The 24,257-nt window shown below is 57.8% G+C and overlaps 2 protein-coding genes across 4 annotated transcripts in view; one reads left to right on the top strand and one right to left on the bottom strand.

Annotated features, from left to right (window-relative positions):
• The window catches only part of INSYN2A (inhibitory synaptic factor 2A), a 47,684-nt gene extending 36,973 nt beyond the window's left edge, over positions 1–10,711 (top strand). For both annotated transcript variants that reach the window (XM_037159104.2, XM_037159103.2), the window contains 2 exons: positions 15–86; positions 8,209–10,711. In XM_037159104.2, coding sequence (XP_037014999.2) covers positions 15–86; positions 8,209–8,392 — 256 coding nt within the window. In that variant the 3' untranslated portion in view covers positions 8,393–10,711. The remainder of the gene's footprint in view (positions 1–14; positions 87–8,208) is intronic.
• DOCK1 (dedicator of cytokinesis 1) overlaps positions 1–24,257 on the bottom strand; it is a 364,555-nt gene that overhangs the window by 200,172 nt on the left and 140,126 nt on the right. For both annotated transcript variants that reach the window (XM_053668427.1, XM_053668428.1), the window contains exons 26-27: positions 17,906–18,033; positions 16,517–16,612 (exon numbers count right to left, since the gene is read on the bottom strand). In XM_053668427.1, the coding sequence (XP_053524402.1) occupies positions 16,517–16,612; positions 17,906–18,033 (224 nt within the window). The remainder of the gene's footprint in view (positions 1–16,516; positions 16,613–17,905; positions 18,034–24,257) is intronic.

The following is a 24,257-nucleotide window of genomic DNA, read 5'->3' as shown; positions in this document are numbered from 1 at the left end:
TTCTTATCTTGTAGGCTTTCGTATCGGACTGGGCAAGACACTGCGAACTGCGACACCTGCAGGAACAGTGCTTGTATAATCTACAGGTATGTCACGTCTCCTCTTCCCGCTTTCCTGCTGCGAGTGACAAGTGCTGTGTGTGGTGCAGGGCCTCTGGGGCCAGGCGGGGTGGCTGCAGCTGACAGACAGCAAAGGGCCCTCCCAGACCCTTAAGTCTCAGCGCCCCCAGGTGCTCAGTTCCAGGGGTCGAATGGTGGGTCGTGGCCGAGCTTTACCTCGAGTGTGGCACATGGGTCTTCGTGGTCTTGGAGGCCGGTCGAGCTGATGGCCTGCTCCCTCGGAATCAATGGCTGGCAGCCCCTCCAGGTGGTGCCCGCCCTCCCCATACTGGGTGGGCCGGAACACCGTGGGCGACCTAGGCGGCTCCCAGGTCAGGGCAGTGCTTCCCGGGAGCTCACGAGGACCCCGGTGTGTGTGTCCTCAGGGGCAGAACCCCCACCCGCAGCCCCGAGAGCTGGTCTCCATGTCTACACGTGAAGCTCGTTTAGACTCCTCGCGTCACCAAGAGAACAGCCGACACCTTACCAGGCAAGAGCCTGGGTCGGTTCTCGGCAAAAACGCAGGGTTTCAAGACCTGGTTGTGGCCTTTGGAGGCTACGGTGTTTTTTTTGTTTGTTTGTGGAAATGTAATTTTCAGCAACAAACCACAAGAGCAACAAGAGATGTTATGATTAAGTTCACTTTTTAAAATGAGGCCTGAAGAACAAGTTCTGTTGATCTGTCCAATTATCACGACCACTTCTGGCTGGATAGTTATATGCTTAAAAATGTGTGAAGGACTCCCATACGCCCACAAAGCGCCTCCTCGAACGATCTCCAGTCTGTCTTCTATCAAAACGGTGGAGACAGCGTGTGAATGTCTTCAATACAGCAAAGGGCTCGAACCCCCAGAACTCCGGACCCCCACACACCCCTGAGGGGGCGGAACATCCCAGCACAGTGCTGGCTGGCCTGGCGACCTCGCCCGCAAGCCGGAGAAGAAAGCACAGGAGAGACTGGAGCACCGGTGTCACCCTGCCGTCCCTTACGGCGGGCGCCGTCCACAGAGGGAGGCTGCCTCCCGGGGGACACTGGGTAAGGTCTGCAGGGAGATGTTTCCAGTTGCCACAACCAGCCCAGGCTCCTGGAGGGAGAGGCCAGGGGCACGGCTGAGCTCTGATAGTGCACAACGCAGCCTCCGCATCGGCCCATCAGGTCCATAGTGGCGGCAGTGGCGGCAGCGTGGGGGCCACGCAGACGCCCGCCTGGCTGGAGCCGGCTCCGGGCAGAGGTCTGGCGAGAGTGCCGGCATGCAGCTTGGGGTTCCCAGCAACACCCCCTGGCTTGGTTCTCCCCTCTTCGCAAAGGGGCGGGAAAAGCCGGCACCCGGCAAGTTTCTGTGCCAGGAACCAAGGACAAACTACAGACATGATCCCTGAAAGAAGAGGTGTCTGCCTTTCGACCCAGCAGTCTCCCCCCCCCCCTTCTGGGAATTCTCCAAAGGAACCCAGAACACTGATTCGAAAGAACACAAGCACCCCTGTGTCACTGCAGTGCGACTCACAGTGGCCCAGATGTGGAAGCAGCCCGGTGTCCATCAGTATAGAGAAGTGGGGAAAACAACTGTGGGCGTTTACGCAACGCCACACTGCTCGGCCGTAAGAAAGGAAAGAGTCTACCCTTTGCAGCAGCGTGGGTGGACCCGAGAACACTGCGCTAAGTGAAAGAAGCCGGTCGGAGAAAGGCAACTGCCACCTGGTGCCACGTGTACGTGGGTCTAATGAACAAACTGAGCTAACAAGCCGAACAGGGACAGGCTCACAGATGGACAGCAGATGACGGCTACGTGGGGGGGGGGGTGGTTAGCGGGTAGAGGGGTCAAGTGAAGTGGAAAAAGGACTCGGACCTCAGGGCGGTGATTGTGGGGGAGGGGAGGGAACGTACAGGGGTTAAAACGTAACAAAAAATGCAACAAAAAATAAGCTGCTATTTAAAAAATAAATGAATGAGTAACAAAAAATTTAAAGAAAGAACCCATTACAAACGCTCTCTTTAGAGAGAGCAGTTTATGGAGAAGCCTCGTGAGCGGGGCTTTTTCACTGCGCTCCTCTTGTGGGAGGGGCCTTGCATCTCGACTGAAGGGATGTCACGGACACACAGTCACCTGTCTTACTAACGTCAGGCGGTGAGGAGACAGGTGAAGAAGGCGAATTGCCAGACATCTGTCCCCCCTCCCCCCCCCGCCTGGCTTTGGGACCGTGGGGGCTGAGGCCGGCCCCAGCTTGGGAGGCAGCCGGCGGGAGTGAGCTGCCTTCGCAGAGTCCCTGTGAAGGTTCGGAGCGAGCTGGACGAGCACATGCCCACGGGACATCCCGCAGGTGGTCAGAAAGGCGTGCATCAGGACGCTCACCAGTGTAACTGAGCTAATTTAAATGCATTTGGTTCTAAACCCAGAAGTCACTCAGACTACCAGCCTACTGCATGAACCCCTCCCACGGGCCACTGGCCCACTTTTCCCAAAGGACGGCGAGTGGCCAGCACCCCAGGAGCTGCCAGAAGTGAGCCCAGATTCACCAGGTAGCAGAACCGAGCACCCAGATCCCTCAGGGTCCCTTCTGCAAAGCGGGAAAAGGCACGACTACTCAGAGAGACCCCCTCGTCTCAGGTGTGGCCGTGGGCCTGTTGATCTGGTGGCGGGGACCCACAGGACCTGAACGGGGACACACACCTGCTGGCAGCCTGCAAAGGGAGCCTGCCCCTGCACGTTCTGGTTCCTCCTGCAAACGGCCTCCACACCCACCGCGGAGTCCCTTCACAGAGGGACGGGCGGCCCTTCCTGGGTGGTGCAGTGACCTCCCTGCTGCCTTGTCCACTGGGACCCCGAGCCTCAAGAGTGCTGTGCTGGGCATCTGGGAATTCTGGGGTGGTTGACATGGCTGCATTTCCCCCCACGATGCCATCCCTTTGCCTCTGGACCAGACCAACTGGGAAGGCCCGATGCGGGTCCAGGTCGGCGTGACAAAACCCTAGAGGACACAGGAGTTTCAGCTGTCCTTAGCACAGCCTCCTTGGGTTGTCATCCACACTCCCTGCCAAAGCTGTGAGTATCTCAGAACAGTTTTGAAGGGCAAGTGACCGACGGTGTCATTGCTCAGAGGCGGCCGAGCCTTTGCCGGCAGCCCACCCTGGTCACTCTCTGGGTGGACAAGCCTGGTGACTCAGGCTGCCTGTGAGTCACCTTGTTCAGACCCAGGATCAGAGGGGAATGACGGGGCACACCAGGAACCCAGACATCGCCCCCCTTCACTGAGGCGGTTACTGTTTTAAAAAAGGCTGCAGCGGAACGGCCTGGGTTCAGACTTGACGTTTCTATGAGAATGGCGAGCGCCAGCCTCCCGATTCGGAAGGGACTGGAAGCAGGATGTAACGGACAACAGTACTGCTGATTCAGAGTAATCAGCCGGGTCTCGGCCAGAATTTAAAACATCCCCGTGAAATGTCAGAATCCCTACCGTTAGTTACAAGACCCGCAGCGACTGTGCCCTTCGGGAAGACAGCGCCTCTCCTCTGCTTCATCAAGGCCGCCACGCAGCTGGCCTCGGGCGCTAATGAATCATTACCGGGGGTCACATCCCAACCTTTGCTTGTTAAGTAGGAAGCTCCCACAATACACTTCCTGACCAAAGACTAGAAGCCGTGTGCTCTTAGCTGAGGCCAGGGACGGCAGCGAACCAGCAGGTGACATGCGGTAGTGAGTGGCCACTTCTGATGACAATGTGTACTCTTCGTGGCCCACGAGGACTGTGGTGTAAGACGTGCTTAATACACGTGTCACTCTTGTAAGTGACCTTGGTCCCTTTCTGACCCGGGAAGTACTACGGGCAGGGACTGTCCACAGGGCTTGTCTTTCTGACTCAGCCTCGCCTGGCGCGGGACCTGGCACTGTGGCCCCCATCCACTTTGCAGAGGCCTCAGCCGGGAGTCTGGCCCTGCCGTCGGAGCTGGGGCACAGGCAGCACCGTCCTTGGTTAACTGCATTTCGGGGCAGGGAGGCGAAAAAACATGGGGACACGGAATCGCTCGTGGTGAGTGCCGAGAAGGAGGGACGAGAGGGACACCAGACAGTGAAGGGTCATTCAGAAGGCGGCCAGAAAACGAGGAAGCAAAATGCTCCTGGGGCACAGGGGTGAGGAGTGGCCAGCCAGACCTTCCATGAGCCAGCACAGGTGTCCCCGCAAGGGACAGAGTAACAGCCATGAAGAGAGCAGCGACTTCTTCAGCAGGGGCAGCCACATGGTGGACCAGGCAGTGTGCAGAAGGCCTGTCCCCAAGCCCAAGGTCAATCGGAGATCAGTGGTAAAACCCAGAGTGGGTCTCCTCTCGGCCAGACAGCACCCCCCACCCACCCCGGGTCCCACTGGACTAACCACCTGCTACGTGCAACACAGAAGAGGGGGCCCCAGTGGCTTTTGTCCACCTTCATTCCTCTGCTCTGAGCCGGACTGCAGCTGCTCTCTCCTGGCCATTTGGCTGCTGAGACTGAGGGGACCTCAGCTCTGTGTCAGCCAGAGGGGGCCACACTCTCAACCCCCGGACATCACCCTCTCTGGCCAGCCATCCGCTCTGCATGCAGCCCGGTGACCACGTATGTTCTTGCCCTTGTGAGAAAAGCCGCCCGGCAGAACGCAGAGCAGACCCTGTCCCCCCACCGAGGGCCAGGTGCGGTGTGCACAGTGCGCCAGCCAGGGCACACGCCTCCTCCCAGAGTGGGCACGGCCGCCTGCAAGTTACAGAGGGGAGGGGGCGCACAGCGCAGGGTGGCTTTGCGACCCACGACAGGTGCTTCCCATCAGGCGTTCGCCCCACACACGCTCCTCCTTGAAGACCCGCCCTCCAGGCTGCTGCCTCTCTGTCACCTCAGGGAGGAGCGCAAGCAGAAATCAGCTCGACAGGTCGAGCTGAGTCCATCCTTCTGTTAACAAGAGCCCAGATTAGATTTCCCTGTGATTATGTGGTTCCCGGCGAGATAAATCGGTTAAGGACAGTAGTCCAGACGCACTTGCTAATGGGAAGTCAATAATTACAGGTACGCAGCCTGTGGTGTTAGCCTAAGAAGCGCCAGCACCTGCCCTCCGATCCGATATCAAGCTCACACCCTCTCCAGGACTCTGGCATGGCTGTGGTCTGCAGGGCGCCCTCTCGATACTGACCACATACCCTGACAAAACCATCGTGGTCCCTAACGTACCAGACTGGATGCAGCATCTCACAGGATCCAGGGCAAGGGGCTCATTTTTCTTGTCAAACATCCAAGGGGAAGGGTCCTTTTATTGGTATTATCTTGATCACTGTTGGCCCTTCTTCCCATTACAAAACTGATGGCCAGCTGATAACACAGATGAAATAACGTCTGAATTCCATCTAATAGCTCAGAAAACTCTTCCACCGACCTCCAGCAGGGGTGGAGGGGAGATCCTCAGCTCACTCAGTGAGGTGGTCAGGGCAGTAATGATGAAATTCATCCCCTGGAGTGAAGGAAACTGAGCTCTAGCGGGATGAGGGACTCCTCTGAGCCCGCTCTGCCCCCGAGGTCCGGGGAGGAGAAGGAGCCTGCCTCTCCACAGCCCCAGCTGACAGAGCCGAGGGGAGTGCTCACGGATGCGGCACTGCCCCCCGCTGTTCCTAGAGGCACCGCGCCTCCCTCCCCACGTGTCCTGGATCAGCCTGACGTGAGTTCCTGAGGTTTGCTGCCGCCATCCCTGACCTGCAGCGTGACTCGCAGGTGACCCGCTGGGAAGGAAGGGAGACGCTAATCTTTGTTTTGGGAGCAGAAGGCAACTGGCCATAAACTTCTTGACAGCATTTTTAATTTTTTCCATAATATTAGAGTCTTTGACAATAGGAAAAACGGAACTGTGGGTATGAAACATAAAATGGTCCATTAGATGGGTCTTGAACTTGTTCTTAGAACTCCAGATAATGCAGCTTGGCTGTTCTGTCTTTCCAAAATGTCAAAATTTGTCTAGGATTAATGGTCCTCTAAATCAATAGGACTTCATGTTTATAAATGGTTTACGGCTCCCTAGATAGGAAATGTTATGAGCTCGTGTATTATCGTTGGCGCTGAACCTTTAGTGAACCTACTGACATTTAGCCTGGCATCCAGACCAGACACGGAAGGGGCACGGAACAGAACGGTTGGGAAGCCTGGTGTGATGCGGCGTCAGATTCAGTGCAGGGTGCCGAGGAGGTGCGCAGAAAAGACGCCGGGCTTGTTGAGGCCCGGGTCATCCCGGAAAAATGACACTGGGCCTGGGGTCGCTTCCCAAAGCCAAGGGGAGTGGTCAGAGTTGGTGACGGCTGGGAGGTCAACAGTGGACCTTTCATGGCAGAGAAGAGAAGGGGAGACTCCGGGCAAGTGGCCCTTCTTCGGAGAAATTTCATAAAAAACAGCACATACTTGGAATAATGTCTTCCATCCCATCGTTCCAACGCAGTGTCAGAGGTCCTCATGCGTGCGTGGTCACGCGTGTGCACACAGGCCTCAGCAACGTAATGATAAGTCCAGGTCACTTCCAGCAAACACCACGCTTCTGCCTGAAGAGCTGCCCTTGGCAGCGACCGAGGAACATGCTCTGGGCAGCGAACTCGGGGAGCACGCCCTGCTGTCCCCATCCTGGGGGTTGCAGCGGCACCCGTGTGTAGACAGGCCAGACTTTACAAACAGACCGTCCTCAAGCCCCTTTCCTGTCTGGACTGTTTTGGGGGGAAACCGGGACTTCTGTGATCTTGTGAAAAGCTGCGCACAGATGGAGCTTTCAGAGACTTGGCACGAGCCAAGGTGACTCCCAGACGCTGAGACTTCTGGTGACCTCCTCAGTGTCAATGCCACGTGCGGTCTGCAGACAAGCCGGAGGCTGACTCGTGTGCCGCATTTTTCTGTTCAACATGTCACTGTCACGCAGCACTTTGTGACGGGGATGCGGTATGGCGAGCGTGTCGAGGGGCCCCTGTGCTGTGGTGCGGACACCACAGTGCACAGTGGACGCGCCCCAGTGGCCCAGCCCGCCACCCGCCGAGGCCAAGCGGTCCAGCCTGTCGGTCCCGGGCTCCGAGCCTCGATGGCGCGCTCCGCACCAAACACCACGAGGTGAAACCCAGCAGCAGAGGAAAGGCCGCAGCAGGAGCATCACGAGGCGGGTGAGGCTGCTGCCGGAGCAACACACTGCCGCTTCGCAGGAAGCGCTTTCTTCGTAAGGAGCAAGCACGCCTTCCAAAACGGCGTGGGAAGAACGGCGTGGGACATCCCAAGCCAGTGACACGGTTGTTCATCACCATTCCCAAGCACCGTGGACTGTGCATGGTTGTGGGTGATGCACTTGTTTTATATGACGGGCCGGGCCGGGCAGACTGTTCACGCCATCGTCACCGCACACACTCGAGAAGTGTGTGGTGCCCAGACGTGACGAAGGCTAGGACGTCACTAGGCTGTGGGAATGTTCGCTGCCGTCTGGTGGACCACTGCCACCATGAACGTGGCTCGTTGCCGACCGACACGTCACCATGCATGGCTGTACACACTCGGACACCAACAGGTGCAAGGACGAACCTTCGGAGGTTCAAAGTGAAAGCAAGTAAGTTACCTTCCCAAGACAATAAACCTGTTCGAAATGCAGTCGACCCTGAACAACACAGGTTTGAACTCATCAGGGTTCTTTTTGTGTTTCAAGAAATACACAGAGACATTGTCTCTTCCTTATGCTTTTTAAATAGCACTTCCTTCTCTCTCGCTCACCAGCATGAAAGCCACACGGCACACGAAATGGGTGTCCAGGGACTGTGTTATCAGTGAGGCTTCTGGGAAACTGCAGGTTATGAGTAAGGAGTTGAGGTTTCGGGGAGTCAAAAGTCATATGCAGGATTTTCAACTACGAGGGGGACCGGTACCCTTGACCCCCATGTGGCACAAGGGTCAAGTGCCGTTCTCCAGGACACGGGTCTAACATGTACTCTAGCTGGTGCCTTACCACGGAGCTGCGGATTTACTGCATAAACACGACAGGAATGGTGGCTGGCCCTGGTGGGAGGTCGCCCAGACTCTGTGTCCCCGAAGGGGACCTTCACATACGAAGGGCCGAGCACTAACCCGTCCCTCTCCTTCCCTTCTAGTGTGGAGCTGGACTTCAAGCAGCAGGAAGACAAACTGCAGCCCGTCCTGAGGGAGCTCCACTCGCTGGAGGAGACTCAGGTCGCACCCTCGCCTTACTCGCAGGAGACTGCCTCCTCGACTCCCAAGCAAAAATCCAAAACGGAATCCAAAAAGCACGGGCGATGGAAACTCTGGTTCCTTTAACGCTCGCGGGGCTTGCCCTCCGAGCCCGTCTGTCACACCCACTGGGGACAAGTCCGCCCTTTCCCCGAGAGACAGAAGCAAGGGGACGGGGGCTGACTCGGGCGCCCCAGAGTCTCCCCTGCTACCAAAAAGGCCTTTGCGCCCACTGACCGTCACCAGAAGCTGTCACCGGGGCCGCAACTTGCCAGCTGTCCCCTGCAGTGTGCGGACGGACGCGGACGTCAAATCCGAAACGGAGTTCCACGTAGTCGGAGAGGCCCCGGAAGCACCCTGCCCGCAGCCCGGACGGGCAGGTCTTACTCACCAACCGTCACCTGCACACAGCTGAGAGCCCGTGGTTATTTTCAAGCCTTTATTTTTTTAAAGAAACAATGAGAAGAAAACGCAAGCCTTACGTTTGCAAAGAACTTCATTTTTACATCTCATTTTGCAAATAAGCAGGGGGCGAGTGCAGTTTGCAGCACATCCAATTCCGGAGAAAGCACAATTTTTTCCAGTGGTCGGAGACCACGCCTCCTCTCTCAAACGTGACTCTGTGTGTGTCTGCCCTCCTGTGCTGTAACGCTACGCCAAGTGACCCCACGTCCGCGTTGCGCCGACACCTCGGACGGAGCACCCCCCGCATCTCAGACCTGGGACATGTCTACTGCTCATGTCCCGGTGGCCAGCAGCCAACAGTCCCCCCCAGTCAGGACATGCCTTCAATCACCGCAAGTCGACAGGGTCAGAACTATTGGACGCTCAGCTTTCTTAGATCTCATTTTTAATCCTTTGATACCCAAAGGCCAAATGATACATTCTGGTGAGAATTCCAAAACACACAGAGAGATACGCGAAGGATAACACAGTCACCAACCTGTCACAGGCATGTCTCTGTGGGCTGACCGGGGAGCCCTGGTCATTACCCTGAATGCAGGGAGGGGTTTTGCACACTCTGTTGAGCTTTGTGACAACCGGGGAGACCCGACCACCTCCAAGAGAAACAGTGTGTCCTGCTTAGCTGCCACTGTCACTCTCGGGGCCACCCACAGTGAGCTGAGGATGGGCTGTACTCATGGAGTGATAGGGAAGCTGTGAATCAAGTGTTTTTAGGTATTTTTTAAACAAGCAGTGACACTTGAGTTCTCTTTTGATTACACATTACAATATAAATTTTAGTTCCTTTATTTTTTCACTCATTCCTTTGCAACAAGTATCTTTTTATAGAAACCAAACCCCTCTGGCCTATGACTGAACTTTGTCTATCAATTGTTGTTTTTCACAATAGGAAGTAGGGACCTCGTTTTGCCTTTTTTTTTTTTCTACGACTTAAATTTTGAATAGTCTGTGAACATGGGAGAAAACCTAGTCTCCATGTTTCTGTCCAGAGTCTCACATCTAATGTAGCACTGACACGTGTCACGGAGCAGAGGCCACCGTGGCGCCCCTTGGAGAGACCCCCACCTCCGTGGGGCAGAGAGGAACGGTTTCTTGCCCGGCACACTCCTCCTGACTGAACAGCCCGTCTGCTGTAGTTCCGAGGGTTTTGATTCTACAAGGACCTGGTGGCGATCGGCAATCAGGTCCGAACTTGACATAGATGAGAAGACTCCCGTGTGAACACACTCTCTAGGGGTCAGTCAAGCTATGCCACAGACATACGCTCTCATTCAGAGAACAACACGCATCTTTTGTGGAGATACTGGGCAAGGATGCAAGTCCTTGGGCACCCGTACAAAGCGTTGAGAAGTCATTTTGTGCAGAGAAAGATGAACGCAATAAGCCCGTCCCAGGGAGGGAGTGCCATTGTTCGTGCCACCGTGAAGTTTAAAAAACGCATTTCGTGTATTTTCTACTGTTTTTTAACTAAAGTCACACAAAAATGTTTGCGACAAGTTATCTCTCCTTGTGTTTTAAGAATTCCCAACTCTCTCCATGAAAATTGAAATAAGGGTATAAGCAGCTTTCTAATTAGTTCTATAAATCTGCCTACACAAGGGGACACCCTAGTAAACAAAATAACGTCCCTGGATGAACGCAGTCTAGACAAAAATAAATAAACACATTTTCAGAGTCCAAAAGGGAGACTGGAGATAGACTCATTCCCATTTTTAAAGAACTGTCTTCAGAACGGAAACTATTTCCAAAGGCGTTTCATAGTTTAATGGCGACGCATCACTAACAGGTGACGTTTCTCATCTTAGAAAGATTTCTGTACCAACGCTGATACAAAAATCAAGGTAAAAAGTACAGTGTCCCTCATATGTACATGTACCCATGGCATCACGTGTAGCGATTAAGTTACTATACTTGTCACCAAGTTCTTTATTAATTTTTAAATAAAAGAATGAAAGGCCCCTTTTGTGTGGCTGTTGAACTCTGTCCGTCGCCGCGGGGACTCGAGACGGCCCAGGCAGGGAGCGCCGCTGGGGGGCGCCTCACCGAGGCTCCGGGAGACAAGACCACCCCGAGGCGGGGGCACAACCCACTGGGTGGCCCGGCTGAGCATGGGGTGGGGCCCAACTCTGCCTGGGACTGGGCTCAGCAGACCACACACCCTGGGGTGGCTTTTGGAGGACACGGCACCCACCACACAGGCCCACAGGAGGGTCACTGACTGACTAACCGATACCCAGTTTGTGAGGAACCTCAGACAACCGCACCCCGGTGTCCGAGGCCCCATAGAGACAGCTTCTCTCTAAGCACCCAGATTCCATGAGGCCCCAGCCCCAGCCCCAGGGGACCTGCCACCCCTTCCCTTCCTCCCTCCCCTGGCTGGGACACCCACAGCTCAGCCTGGCTGAGCAGCCCACCTCTCATGTAGAGACCAGCCTGGTGCTGAGCCCTCTCCCAGGAGGAGTTCTGCCTGGAAGCCCAGGACGGGGAAGACCCGCACCCTCTTCCCCAGTCACTGTGAGACCAGGGTCTGCTTGCGAGGATGAGGGGCCACTGGCGGCTGAGACGAGGCTCCCACTGCGCTGGCCGCTCCTTGGGGAGGAGTGTGGCTCAGGTGCGGACTGGGGTGCGGGACCCAGTGCACCCCCCGCAGCAGCCAGGGTCCGATTCTGTAACTGCCGTGAGCCACCTCCTGCTGCTGCAGAGGCTCTCTTCCCAGCCACTCCACACGACAAAGGACTCCGAGCCGCAGCGTGTCACCGGCCTTGAGGAGCGGTGGGGACCTGTGCCCTGCCCCTGTGACCTCAGACCCTCCCCGAGCTCCACAGAGCAGGAACAGGAGGGAGCAAGGGCGGGAGGGCCCTACTACCTCTGAAAGAGCCCAGGAAGTCGGCAGGAGTTTCCCATACATCCTGCCAGGGTGCCGAGGCATCCGTTGCCATGGAGACCTGAGGTCTGCAGTGACCAGGCCAGGGTCAGGCTGCCCCCAATCTGGGGCAGGAACAAGGGCCCTGCCTCGCATGCCGCCCTCCTCGGGGAGCTGCCTCTGGTGCAAGGGGACGGACGCACAGCCCTGGGTCACAGCTCAGAGCACACCCCCCCACGCGGGGCCGCTTGCTTGTTGCCTCTCCTTAGAGATGGTGAGAACCAGAAGGACACAGGGCTGGGGCCCAGAGCTCCTCCCCACTGGGGGCCGAGTTTTCCGGAGCAGGTTTAGCAGCAACTTGCTCACTGAGCCAGGCAGCTTTGGGGAGCAGCTTTGCACAGGGACCACCTTCCCTTATCGAGACAAAGGGCTGAAAGCCCCCCCCCACCCGCCCCGTGCCTCAGGCTCCTTTACTGGGAGGAAGCGCGATCAGGCTCAGACACACCATCCGGCTTTGTGGGTCAGCGCTGACTCACTGCGCCCTGCGGAGGCACGCATCCCAGAGGAGAGGACCCTGTGAAGGCGCCCGGAGCCTGCTGAGCAGCTGGGCCGTCAGGGCAGGGCACCCTCGCGTCCGGGAGGGATGTACGAGGGTTGCAGCCTGTCTCACTCAGGCAGCGACCTGGCGGTTTTCATTTCCTCTGCAGTGATTTCAGTGAGTGACCTTCCCTGGAAAGAACGCCAGGGCCACAGGCCTACGAGGAAGGCAGGGAGAACCGCTGCACGCACACCAAAGAAGAGTGAATTTGCAGGCACCGCAGCTGACAGGTGCACCCGGGTGAGGCGGTTTCCTGAAAGCCACATGCTCTGTAAGTAGATTTATTACCCGGCCTGCCGCCAGGGATGCTGTGGATGGCACCAGCACAGAAAACCCAGACGCTGTCCGTCTGAAACCTTTATAATGTATCACGCTCTTTTGCAAATAATACTAATAGCATTTTTTTTCTCAAAAGCACACTGCTCCAGGGACCCCATCAGAATAGACAGTGCACAATGAGTGGTCCTGCGTGGAGACGTCATCGTGAAAATATTTGGTGACGAGTCTTGGGAAGAGGGCTCTGTTCGCCGAGAGGCCATTTCTTACCACGCTCTCCCCAGTGAGGAAGCTGTGGCTCTGTGTGAGTCAGCCAAGTTCAAAGACAGCGCTGGGTTCTCACAGATGGTGTCTTCCCCACCCAGGACGCTGCAGTCACGAGGAAACCCACCCCACCCGTGGCCCTAGCAGGTGGTGCTGCGAGTGGAAACAGACCTGCCTGCACTTGAGCCGAGGGGGTTGGGAGGTCGGGAGGTCATGAGACAAGTGGGGAGCCAGGCGGGGAGCCTCCCACCCCCAGCCTGCCTCTGGGAATTTTCGAAGGAACGTCTCCTTCGAGAGACCCCCATTTTCCTTTCAGTGAATTGGTAATTTTAAGTTCTCTGGGGTGTAACCAGGCCACAGAAAAATCTTTAAAAGTCCTTCTCACTCAATTACATTTTTAAATGACCCATTAACAGAAGGTAAATCTGATCATTTGAAAGCAGCAGCTAAGTACCACAGAAGGACTGTTCCTGTGTTACCCATTTCCCGGGCTCTCAAAGGCGCCCTGCAGACAAGGGCTGTTCCAGCCAAGTCGCCCACACGGGGACGGATGGGGATGGGGCGGGGACGTAGGCACATGCCCAGAGGAGAGCGCCTAACCCACCACGACCGCCTGCTCCGAACGTACCCGCAGGCTGAGAGAGCTGCCCCCACTGGGGGCCTGGGGCCCTTGTCACACGGGAAGAGAAAAATAAACTCTCAAGTCGGACAACGCAAACGGGAGCCCCTCACTGCTGATTCCACCGGCCCGACTGCTCTGAACAAGGAGGGAACGGCTTCCTCATCGTGTGGCAAGGTGCCCGAGGGGCCTCTCTGCCGGTGGTGGGGGGGGCCTGCTCCCTGCCCCATTCCTGCACCTGCCGAGGGAGTTTTATTTGTTACAAAATGCACACGTGATCCTCGGGACTGAGGCCCATCTTTCTCCCGAGCACGAGATGTGTGCCGATCACCCAGCTCGGATACAGTGTTGGAAGGAAATGCACGGAGAGAAAGGGTGCACAGCCACCACGCGGCGGGGAACCTAGAACTCCCCCGACCCCGATACTCCGAAGGCTTGTGCTGGGAGCCCCACTCCTCCGTCCTGTACACGCGGAGACAGGGACGTGCCAGACCCGGACAGCCTTGCCCACCACCAGCCCCCGGGGGGCAGAGGCCGCGGTTCTGGGGCGACTGCTGCCGACATCGCGGAGTCCCTCACAAGGGAACATTTTTACCGCCGTCGTTTCTGCAGCCGTTTTCAGGGGTAACTTGGGCCCTGGGAGCTGACTCGCAGCGACGCCACTTCCCTTCCACTGACGCACAAGGGAGCGACCTGCACATCGGGACAGAGACCTCGGTGACACGTGGGGCGTCAGGGCCACCCCCCAGACAGGCCCGTTTGCCATATCCTGGGCTCTTCCACTCCAGGAGCCCGCTGGTCAAGTTTGCTGTCCCCTCCTCAGGGACACTTCTCCCCCGGCCCACGTCTCCCTCTAACCTACGTGCACAGAGCGGCTGCACCGACCAGGAGCAGCTGGGGCCTAAACCCACAGACGAGCTCAAGGTCGGGCACAAGGTCGAGCCCAGCCTGCAAGGGAGCATCTTCCCACCCTGTGGCCACCACGAGGGATGTGTGGTGACTGGAAGGCCCTTCTTAGCAGTTCTAGTTCTCAGCGGCGCACGCCCGACCTGAGAGCATCGTGAGGCTGGCACTGCCCGTGCAGCAGTCAGGGATTATGCAGAGCTGGCTTTTGAGATTTCTCCCAGAACAGCCTAGTTGCTTTGACACATGGAGACTCCAGATTCCGGGGACAGATACTGGTGGTGCTGGAGTCGGGAGGCATCAGCTCGGGGTCAGAACTGGGGCCCAGATCCACTCCCTGCTCCCGAGACTTCTGCTGCAGAGGTGGGCGCTGTGGGAAGCGGGCCCGGACGTGGGCCGCTTGCCTGGGCCGGGGCCGACTACTCAGCAGGAGGGAGGCACCACTGGGTGGGACTGGTGCGGGTCCTCACTGTCATAACCCTCCTCAGGAAGTGCCAGAACTGTCCCCAAGGATGCCCTAAGGGTCCCTGGAACCACACAACTGCCTCTAAGCCCTCAGGCACTAGGCACCCAGCTCCTGGTCTGACCGTCCCACCTGTGGGCTGTCCCAGGCTCTGGCCCACGGGAGGGACTGCTGGTGACCCTGAAGAGGTGCCTCCCAGCCTGGACCCTGGACGGCCGCTCTCCTACTGGGGATGTCGGCCTGGGCGTGTCCCAGGGTCTTCTCAGAAACCCTGGAGCCCCGCTGAGGCCCACGTCCGTGGCCTCCGCCCTTCATAAGGGACAGCGTGGCCGGTGCTGGCACCAAACCTGGCTGCACACCAGAGCTGCCGGGCCGGCTACAGGACGCAGAGCACTGTCTCATCCCTGCGGGGCATTTTCTGTGGTGTTGGGAAGCCTCCTGTGGGTCTCTGGTGCACACAGGAGGCACACACACAGCGGCCAGCACATACACGAGGGCTTGGTGAGGGGCAGCTCTCATCAATGCCACTGTAACCTTTCTGCCCAAGATGTGAGAGATTCCCACACGCCTCCAAACGCCACGGTCTGAGAGACGCCACACTCTGTGCCACCTGCGTGACATCTACTGACTAAGCTGTGAGCACAGGTTACAATCTCTCCAATTCCAAGGACCCGTGCCAACATTTAGGGGCTCCCCCACCACCTCCCCCAGTTGAACTGCTGGCCAGCAGGCCCTGACTCTAGGAGCACAGCCCCTGACCAGAGGCAGCGCTGCCTCACCTGGGAGCCCGCCACGCGCTCACCGTGGCCCCGTGGGTGGCATCGATTGTGTGTCCACAGCCCGGCCGACTCAGCCCATCCCCACAGGGGCTTAGAAGGGGGACAGGAAGCCAAACGCCATTCCGTCCACCATGTGACACCGTCCCAAGGGCAATACCGCGTCCCTGCTTCATGGTCAGAGGGACACAGCTGGGCCACCTCGCTCTGTCCACTCGGAGGATGTGTAGGGACAGTTAAAACCACACGAGGACGACAACTGTGCCAATCGACAGCCGGTGGCAACTGGCGGCATGTTCTGTTCTTTCATGAGGAGTTGGAAATGCCAATGAAGAAACTTCATTAAACAGTAGCAGGTACCGGAAAAGGAAGAAAGAAAACCAACTCTGTGTGCATCTTCTGCCAGAGGAATCGAACCAAAGAATAACGGGGGTGAGGAGAGACGCAGTGAACTTTGGGATGAAAGCACCACGATACAAGTTTTCTTAGTCTTACAAATTTTTTTAAAAATGCCATTTCTTGCCTCGGTGATCCGTATAGGAGAAACGTCTACAACACGTCAGAGTGAAGATAAAACAGCTGAGTTAGAGCACCTCCACCAGTTCGTAAGGTCTGTCAGAAAAAACTTTATTCACGGCGTTATAAGTGCAAATACGCGGAAAGGAACAGCCCGAAGAAGAAGCACGGCAAAGAACGCGCACACCCTTCGCTAAATGTAAGTGGTAACAAAATAGAACCGGACGCTCTCATCTCTGAAATGTTGGCTGGCTCACCCGCCAATCTCGATACCTGCTTCTGAAGTGGTGGAAAATGAGCCCATTTTAAAAGGTAAACACACGCCCAGCACCCCATCCGTACGTGGAGGCCGAGTTTCCAAAGACGGTCGGAGAAGGGCCGGCTGGACGTCCGGCGGGAAAGAAGGAACGTTGTTCCTGGGAAAGGGGCTCCTGGCCACAGCGAAGCCCGGCCAGGCCCAGCACTTACGATGAGTTCGGAGTCACGCCCCATGGAGATCACAGTCCGGTTCACGGTCCGGAGGAGCTTCTCCATGATGATCTGCACGTGCCGCGGCGTCGGGCCCTGCGGGAGGACACACGGGTGAGGGCCGGCGCCCGGGACGCCCACTACCACGCCCGCCCCGGTGGCTGTCACGAAGTCCAATCGATGAGCAACCCTTATGAGATGAAAAATGGTCCCTGTCAAAGGCAAAAGCCCTCACAAAGAAAATTCAAGCCATTTTATTAATTAGAGCCCATTAATGATAATTTGTTATATAATCATAGTAATTGAATTCGAGTAAACCTTAAAAATGAAAGCAGATCTGTTTAAACAACATAATGTTTATGAGCCCCGATTAGCCCGCCAATTAGTTTTCTGGCGACGCCGGCCCTTTGTAAGGAAGGCAGGCGGGTGGCACCCTGGAAGGCTCTGTGGGTCAACGCCAGCAACTTGGGGACCCAGCTCACGGAGCGGGACGTCTGCACGCCGTCTCAGCAAGCCACCTGAAACCCACAGAGCCGTAGGACTGGCTGCGAATGGGAATTTCCTCGTGTGTCTGTGTTTAAATAAGTAACTTCCGCACGGGGCCAGGCCAGGCCACAGCTGCTGTGTGAGGTCGGGCCACACAAGCCCTTTCCTGCCAAATTATCTCCTGTGAAAACAGGGGCACCTGGGCCCTGGACTGGAACCACTGGAGGCTGCCCTTTGGGTGACGGCTTCCAAAGCCTCTCGAAGGCCCTGCGCCTGGATGGCCATCGCCGCTGGGGCCGAATTTAGCCTGATCCACAAGGGCACTGACCGGGCTCTGGGAGGATGAGCTGGGGCCAGGACACGTGGGCAGCACAGGTGAACGTGCGTGTTGACCGGGAACGTGTCGGAGGTCAGGAGGGATGGGTTAGGGGAGGGGACCCCGGTGGAGTGGGCACAGCGCTGCTCTTCCCCAGACTCGCGGAAACACCGGTGACTGGGAAAAACCCCACGTGTATGTGTTACTTTGACAGAATAAGAATCGAGAGAAAGAGTGCAGGTGAACAGCGTCCATTTGCTCACTCCCCGCTCTCAACAGCAAGGTTTGTCCTGACTTTAAGAATTAAAATCTGAGTCTTCAGAGGCATTTAGCTGAGAAGTTTTAGGAAAGACACTTAGATATGTTTGGTGTGGAAGAATAAACCCTGTAATATAGTCAGCACACCTCACACATAAATAAAAATAATCTGAGGGTGCACCTTGACAGAGAGAGTGGAAAACCCACACAACCAAGGCCGTTCCTTTGGAGTGACCGCGGACCGCGGAGCCTGCGCACCCCAGGTGGGACACGCGGGAGTCACAGTCGCACTCTGGGCAGCCCGGTGGGCAGCCGAGTGCCCTACTCACCACGTCCCTCCTGTACAGCACCTCCAGGACATCACCGAGCAGCTGGCAGCAGGCCTCCAGGTCCTCCTGCCTCTCCAGATGGTACTTGAGCTGGTCGGTCATCATGGGCAGCAGGATCTCTCTGCAGTCTGCGGGGACACGGGGTTGCCAGTCAGCAGCTGGTGTTTGCTGGGGTTGGTTCCCCAGTGCGACACATCGTTCTCAAGGACACATGCTGCCAGCTGACACCTGGAGACAGTCAGATGCTGCACTATGGGGAGGTCACATCTGCTGCGATGTGGTTTGCACACATGAGCATGGGTATCTCTGCAAATACGCGTACAACACAACCACACCGCAGCCCACCCCGATCAACCACCGCACTCTCTGTGCCTTCAGATACCCCCAGTCAACCACAGTCCAAAAACAGTAAGTGGAAAGTTCCAGAAATGTACTATTCGCAAGTTTTAAACTGCATGCTCTTCTGAGTGGTGTCACAAAATCTCGCACGGTGCCGCTCCATCCCCCTCCGGCCCGTGAGTCTCCCCTGTCCAGCCCCTCCACGCGGAAGGTCGGGCACAGTGACGTATTTTGGGAGAGAGACTGCACTCACATAACTTTTGTTACAGTGTCTCGTTATAACTAACCTATTTCGTTATCAATTCTCATTGTTACACTCTTACTGTGCCTAACTTATAAACTAAACATGAGTGTAGGCCGTGTGTATAGGAGAAAACACTACACACAGGTGCCGTGTCCTCCGTGGGTAAGACAGAGTGCTGTGGGTGTGTAAATATAAAACACATGAACACGCATTTCCCAGTATGCACAGAAACACTGACATGTGCCAGAGTTTTCACTCATCTTGTGCACCTACAAATTCAGAGGTTTGAAACTTGAACTACTTTTCACAACAAAACCAATTTGAGTGCCAGCTCCCCAGACTCACCACAGGGAGAGACGGAGCAGGGCTCCCTCCGCTCACACGCCACGGCCTCCTCCAGGCCCCTGCACTCTGCCAGCTCGTCCCTTACAGGACCCTCCACCTGACCCCAGTCACTCAGGGACATTTTTGATCCACTTGTGCCCTCGGAGGGACAGTGCAGGCACAGGCTCCGGGGGACGCTGCCTTCAGGTTCTGCTGGCCTCAGAGCAGACCGCCTCGGGCGGCTCGCGTCCCCTCTGAGCCTGGGTTTGCTCATCTCTAACGTGGGCACGATGGCGCGGGCTGCTCACAGGCATGAGGCACAGCGCTCTCCTGCAAGGTTACCCGGAAGGTCTGAGCCTGGCACAGGTTAGATGCTGAGGACAGGGGACGTGGTGTGGCGTGACAGCGATGCCAGGAATGAGCCACAGCCTCTCTCTGCCCCCCCCCCCATCGACTCCTGAGCTAACACGAGAGCATGTGAAGGGCAGGAGCAGTGGGGAGCAGGCACGGACCTTGGACTTCAGCCCAGGGAGGCTGCCTTCAGGAAGCAGGACCTTCCCCTGCTGGTGGGAAGAATATGAATTTGCCACATGGGGTTGCAACGAGGGGATGGGGACAGTCCAGGACCATGACACACAGAGTCGGGGAAGCTGGAGCAAGGGGTGGATTCCCAGATGTGTACGCACAGTTCGGGAGGGGAGGGGGGAGACAGAGAAGCAGGTGCTGCCCGGGCTTCACCATGAACAGGACAGGTGAGGTGGAAGGTGAGAACTGGAACGTGCCAGAGAGACCCTCTGTGATGCCGCACAGTAGGGCAGCGGGGACGGGAGGCACACAATAGGTCAGTGAGCTACTGCACTGGTCCAGACAGGAGACACCAGAGGTCTGGGCCCCCGCTGCAGCTGTGAGTTTGAAACCAAGGCCGTGAACAAGAGCAGATGGGAGCAGGCTGGCCACACTGCCAGGTGGCTCATGGCAGGGGAGGGTATGGGGAGCCGGAGGGTCAGACTCTGGGGCCCGGCATCCTGGTGTGGAGGGGTGTCTGAACAGGGGCTTGGGTTCGAACAGTCGAGTTGCAGTTGCCTGTTGGACACCCAAAGTGACCCCGCTGAGGGGGCGAATGGAGAGAGGGCTCTAAAAGCCGGAGGCAATTTCTGGCTGAGAAACAGAGTCAGGGGGTGGGGGGGGGGGTGTGCATCAGCCTCCCCAGCCAGGAAAGCCCGGTGTGTGACTAATGCTCTCAGGGCGGGGGTGAGGGGGGGGCGGGGAGGGTGGGCACGTGCAGGACGATGGCATCCGGACAGAGGGGTGCAGGACGCGAGGACAGGATGGAGTGAGCAGAGGTGGGGGCAGAGGCAGGGAGGCGTGGGCTCACCCCGGCCGAGGAGGAGAAGGTGGCCCACGTAGCCGCCGTGGTGGCGAGCACCGTCCACCAGGCCAGCGCAGCACTCGGCAGTAAGGGCACCGAGACCCCTTCCCGAGGCAGCTCCCTGGGAGCTGAGGAGGGACGCACTGGGAGCAGGGAGCAGACACCAGTCCCGCAGGGCGGCTGGGAGACACGGGGCCCTGGGGCGCGAGAGTCAGAGCCAGAGAACTTTGGGGGTCCGGGGGTTCTTCAGACAGCAGCAGGGAAACAGGTTCCAAAAGTCGCCGAGCAACAAGAAAACGGATGCCGACGAGATCAAGGATAAAGTGCCGTCACTGAAGGTCTCTTCCGGCTGGGAAACCCCACTCAGCTGGAGCCTCACCGCTTCCGGCGGGCACTCTGAGCGCGGCCCAGCTCTGTGCTGCGGCCCTGGCCCGGCCACTGTCCCTCCCTGACATGGAGATCACGAGGGAGAAGACAGCGGAGCGCGAGAACGTTAACACACTCCGCCGGCCGTGAAGAGTTCACGGCGGAGGAAACGCAGCCTTCACGGGGCACGGCAGCAGGTGGTGCACGGGTGTTTCCTGACTTCTTCTGTTCAAGGGAAAAAACGAGCGCAAGCCCCTGGAAAGGGTCTCGTGGGCACGCACAGGGCCAGTCCGAGACCTTCCCGAGGAGGCTGGTGTGCGGAGACGGAGTGGGCAGGGACCAGGGAAAGGAGGGGACAGACCTCCATGCCCTCCCTTGTGCCACTGCATCTGGGGACCAGGGCAGAATGTCCCGCACAGATTTCTCCCAACTCCGTCTGCTGAGCTATGTCCCGGGGGGCGGACGGAGGGGGACAGGAGGCGTCTGTCCGTGAACATGTGAACTCATATGTCGACTTCCCAACTGCAGGAGTTGGCACTTGGGCAGAGATGATGCAGGAGGAGCCGCACCCCCGCGGCCCCACTGGGCACAGGCCAGCCTCAGAGCAGAGATTCAGGCATCGAGCAGCTGAAGGTCCAGGAGTCGGAGGGCAGCGCACGCACTGCAGGCAGAAGGCGCTGTCCCGGGGCACTGGGCTGGTCTCTCCGTGTCTGTGCTCCTGGATGTTGGGGGCCCAGCGGGATCCCCTCATCGCTCACCCACCTTCCTGTGCTGCCACCAGATGAATGCACGTCCCCATGAAGAGCATCTCCCCAGCATTAAGGCCCTTGAGCCAGACACACTGTCGCTATGGGGGGGTGCACGGTGTCCGAGGGCCGCCCAAGGACAAAACCAGACCAAGGACATGCCTGAAGAGCATGACCTTCTGGCAGCGAAGCCAGCCCCAACGTGCATCTGCCCGAAATGCTGACCTACTAAATACATGAATCCCACCGACTCCAAAGCCCAACGTCTTTCCTGGAGCACTGGGACGCTCATGAACCACAGCCACTCTGACCTGCTGACCTTGACCACCACACAGCGTCCACTGGAGAGGTGGCACTCCAGCCTCCTGGGTCCCAGCAGACCTGTCTGAGTCCAGCCCCGCCTGTGCCACCCCCATGGTCCCCGCAGCACGTTTCTGGGACGGGAAGTCTGGCCCTTCAGCCTGAAACACATGGCCCTGTAGGACCACCCACGGAGCACAAAGGGGCTGCGTCGGTGGCCGCCCAGTCCACTCTTGGTCATCCTTGTCACTGTTGTGCTCCAGGAGACTGAGGCGAGTTTGCAAGATGCCTCTAAGGGAGAAGGCAGGACCTCAGAGACTGGAGCAGGTCCAGCAGCAGGACCAAGGAAAACAAATCACTGTGGACACCGGGCAAGGCTGCCCAGAAAACGGCGGGAGGGCCCCGGTGTGGGCCGAAGGCCTGGTGGCTGGCCGGCCCCGAGGGGGAGGGGGTGTCCATGAGGAGGCCCACAGAATCAGAGGAGCCCAGTTCCAGATGCAGAGACACCAGAAATGGCCGTTCAGGCCCTGGTGCCCAGATGCCCTGGCCAGACCCCGACCCTCACCGCCCCATTTACCTGCCACGCTGGGCAGGCCGCTGTGTGTGGACTTCGCTGTTCTCAGAGGTAATTGAGGGTGTAGCTGTCATTTGTCAGAGTCTCCCCAGGGTGCAGGAGGCCCCGGCCTCCCTGTCCATCTTCAGCGGGAGACACCATCAGCCATGTGAGGCCCCCGGGTGGGAGAGCCCCCATCCCCTGCCCAGGGGTGAGCTGTTTGTTATCCAGCCTCCCTTGATGCGAAACTACACAACTTTTAGGAACTTTACAGCCACTTTGTCATGGCTGACGGCACACTTCATTCTCTCAGCCCCCTGAGAACAGTGAAGCCCTGCAAGGCGTAATCCGTCTGAGACCTGCCTGCACAATCTGACGCCTTTGACGGCCACCCTGCAAGGGCAGGACAAGAGGAAGTGGGGTACACACACTCCGTCGAGGGGGGAATGTGAGACGGCACCTGCAGGAGGGCGTGGTGGCAGCGGTCCACATTCCAGGCGGTGGGCCACCTCCCAGCCAAGGACGGAGCTGCAGCCTCTGACCACACACGAGTCTCGGGACCAGACCACCTGGCGCCCAGGCTTTCCCTGGAGGCTGCACTGACCACACGGGGCATGTCACACGGGCCTCCGAGGACGGAGGGGCAGAGGGCGGCAGCGTCCTTCAGAAACATGGCCCGGTGCCCAGAGCAGGGAGGGCAAGGCCCCAGGGTCCTTCGGAGCGGCTGGGCCCCGGCGTGAGGCGCCACTGAACCAGTGGCCCCTTTGTCCTTGCTGGGATGCCACCTCCAGGGGACAGGCCTTGTCCCCATGCACACGTGGAGTCCTGCACACAGACCGAGACCTGACAGAGGTCATTTGTGTGTGTCTGTGTGGGTTTCTGTCACACGTGCGTGCTCACCATGAACAGCTCTGTCTGCCTTCCTGGCCAGGCGGCTGCCGCGTGACTACACTGTCACGCCTGCTTCTCATCTGGAAGCCACAGCACACCTGCGAAGGGGCGGGGAGGACCTGCAGCCCAGAACGGCCCGCTCTGTCCGTAAAAGACATCAGGGGAACAAGGCCGTCCTAACGAGGTCTCGGCCGCCTTCTGGTGACCCAGTTTCCCTGGACGGCGTCCAAGCCGGTCCGGAGGCGTGTGGAGGGGCACCTGCACGCGCGTGTGCATGTGTGTGCCGCCGACAGGAGCCTGGCATCAGAAGACAGGCCTGCCCCCAGGGCTCCCCCGGCCACTCAGTGCAATGGTTTAAACCCCCACTTCCCGAGGGGGTGTCTCCTTTCAGCTTGTTTAGGAGGAAGCAGGACACAAGTTTCAAATAACACTGAAGTCTCTCAAATCTCATCCTAAGTAGAGACCAAAACCAAGGCTTGGAAGAAGGTTCACCACCCACACTCATATGCACAACACAGAGACACACACTCCAACACCACACACACACTCAACACACAGACACACCACGCACTCACAGACACGCACATTCCATACCCAAACCTCACGCACGCGCACGGCGGCGACCCGCGTGAGAGCAGGCGTCTGCCCCTCCCTCACAGGCAGGGAAGAGGCCACCGCTGCCAGGAGCCCCGGCCCAGAGTCCTGACGGCCTTTCCTGCCCTCCCCACGAACAGAACACCACTTCTATATGATGATCAGTGTCAAATAATCCCTTTAGGCAACCAAACAGATGGCCCAGGAATTCTGATGATCAAAAGCAAAAACAAACTTTGTATTTCAAATGAATTGCCCACAGATAACCATTTGGAAAATGACTGCCACAACCACGAGACCAGCGGTCCAGGACCCCGGGGGCTCCTCGGGGCTGGGGCATGCCTCCTGGGCTCAGGCGGGGGTTCTACCCGCCCCCATGCACCCGCCGTGCCGTTCACACTCTGCTGTGGGTTTGGGGCACGCCACTAAAAACGCTCTAGGTCTGAATGCATCGTATCTGCAGAGCGAGGCGGCTGCTGTCTGCCTCTCGGGTGACGTGGGGACTGAACGACACAAACTCTGCACTTGGCAGACACCGAGCCCCAAGTACGTGGTGGCTTTCAACAGCTGCCACAGAAACGGCACACTACAAGGTCAGCCTTTTCAAGGGCAAGTGCAGAGACACA

The sequence above is a fragment of the Artibeus jamaicensis genome, unplaced genomic scaffold (assembly GCF_021234435.1).
Source record: "Artibeus jamaicensis isolate MK-2021 breed Jamaican fruit bat unplaced genomic scaffold, CSHL_Jam_final contig_490, whole genome shotgun sequence".
NCBI classification, from domain to species: domain Eukaryota; kingdom Metazoa; phylum Chordata; class Mammalia; order Chiroptera; family Phyllostomidae; genus Artibeus; species Artibeus jamaicensis.
This window is presented reverse-complemented; position numbering and strand designations above follow the sequence as displayed.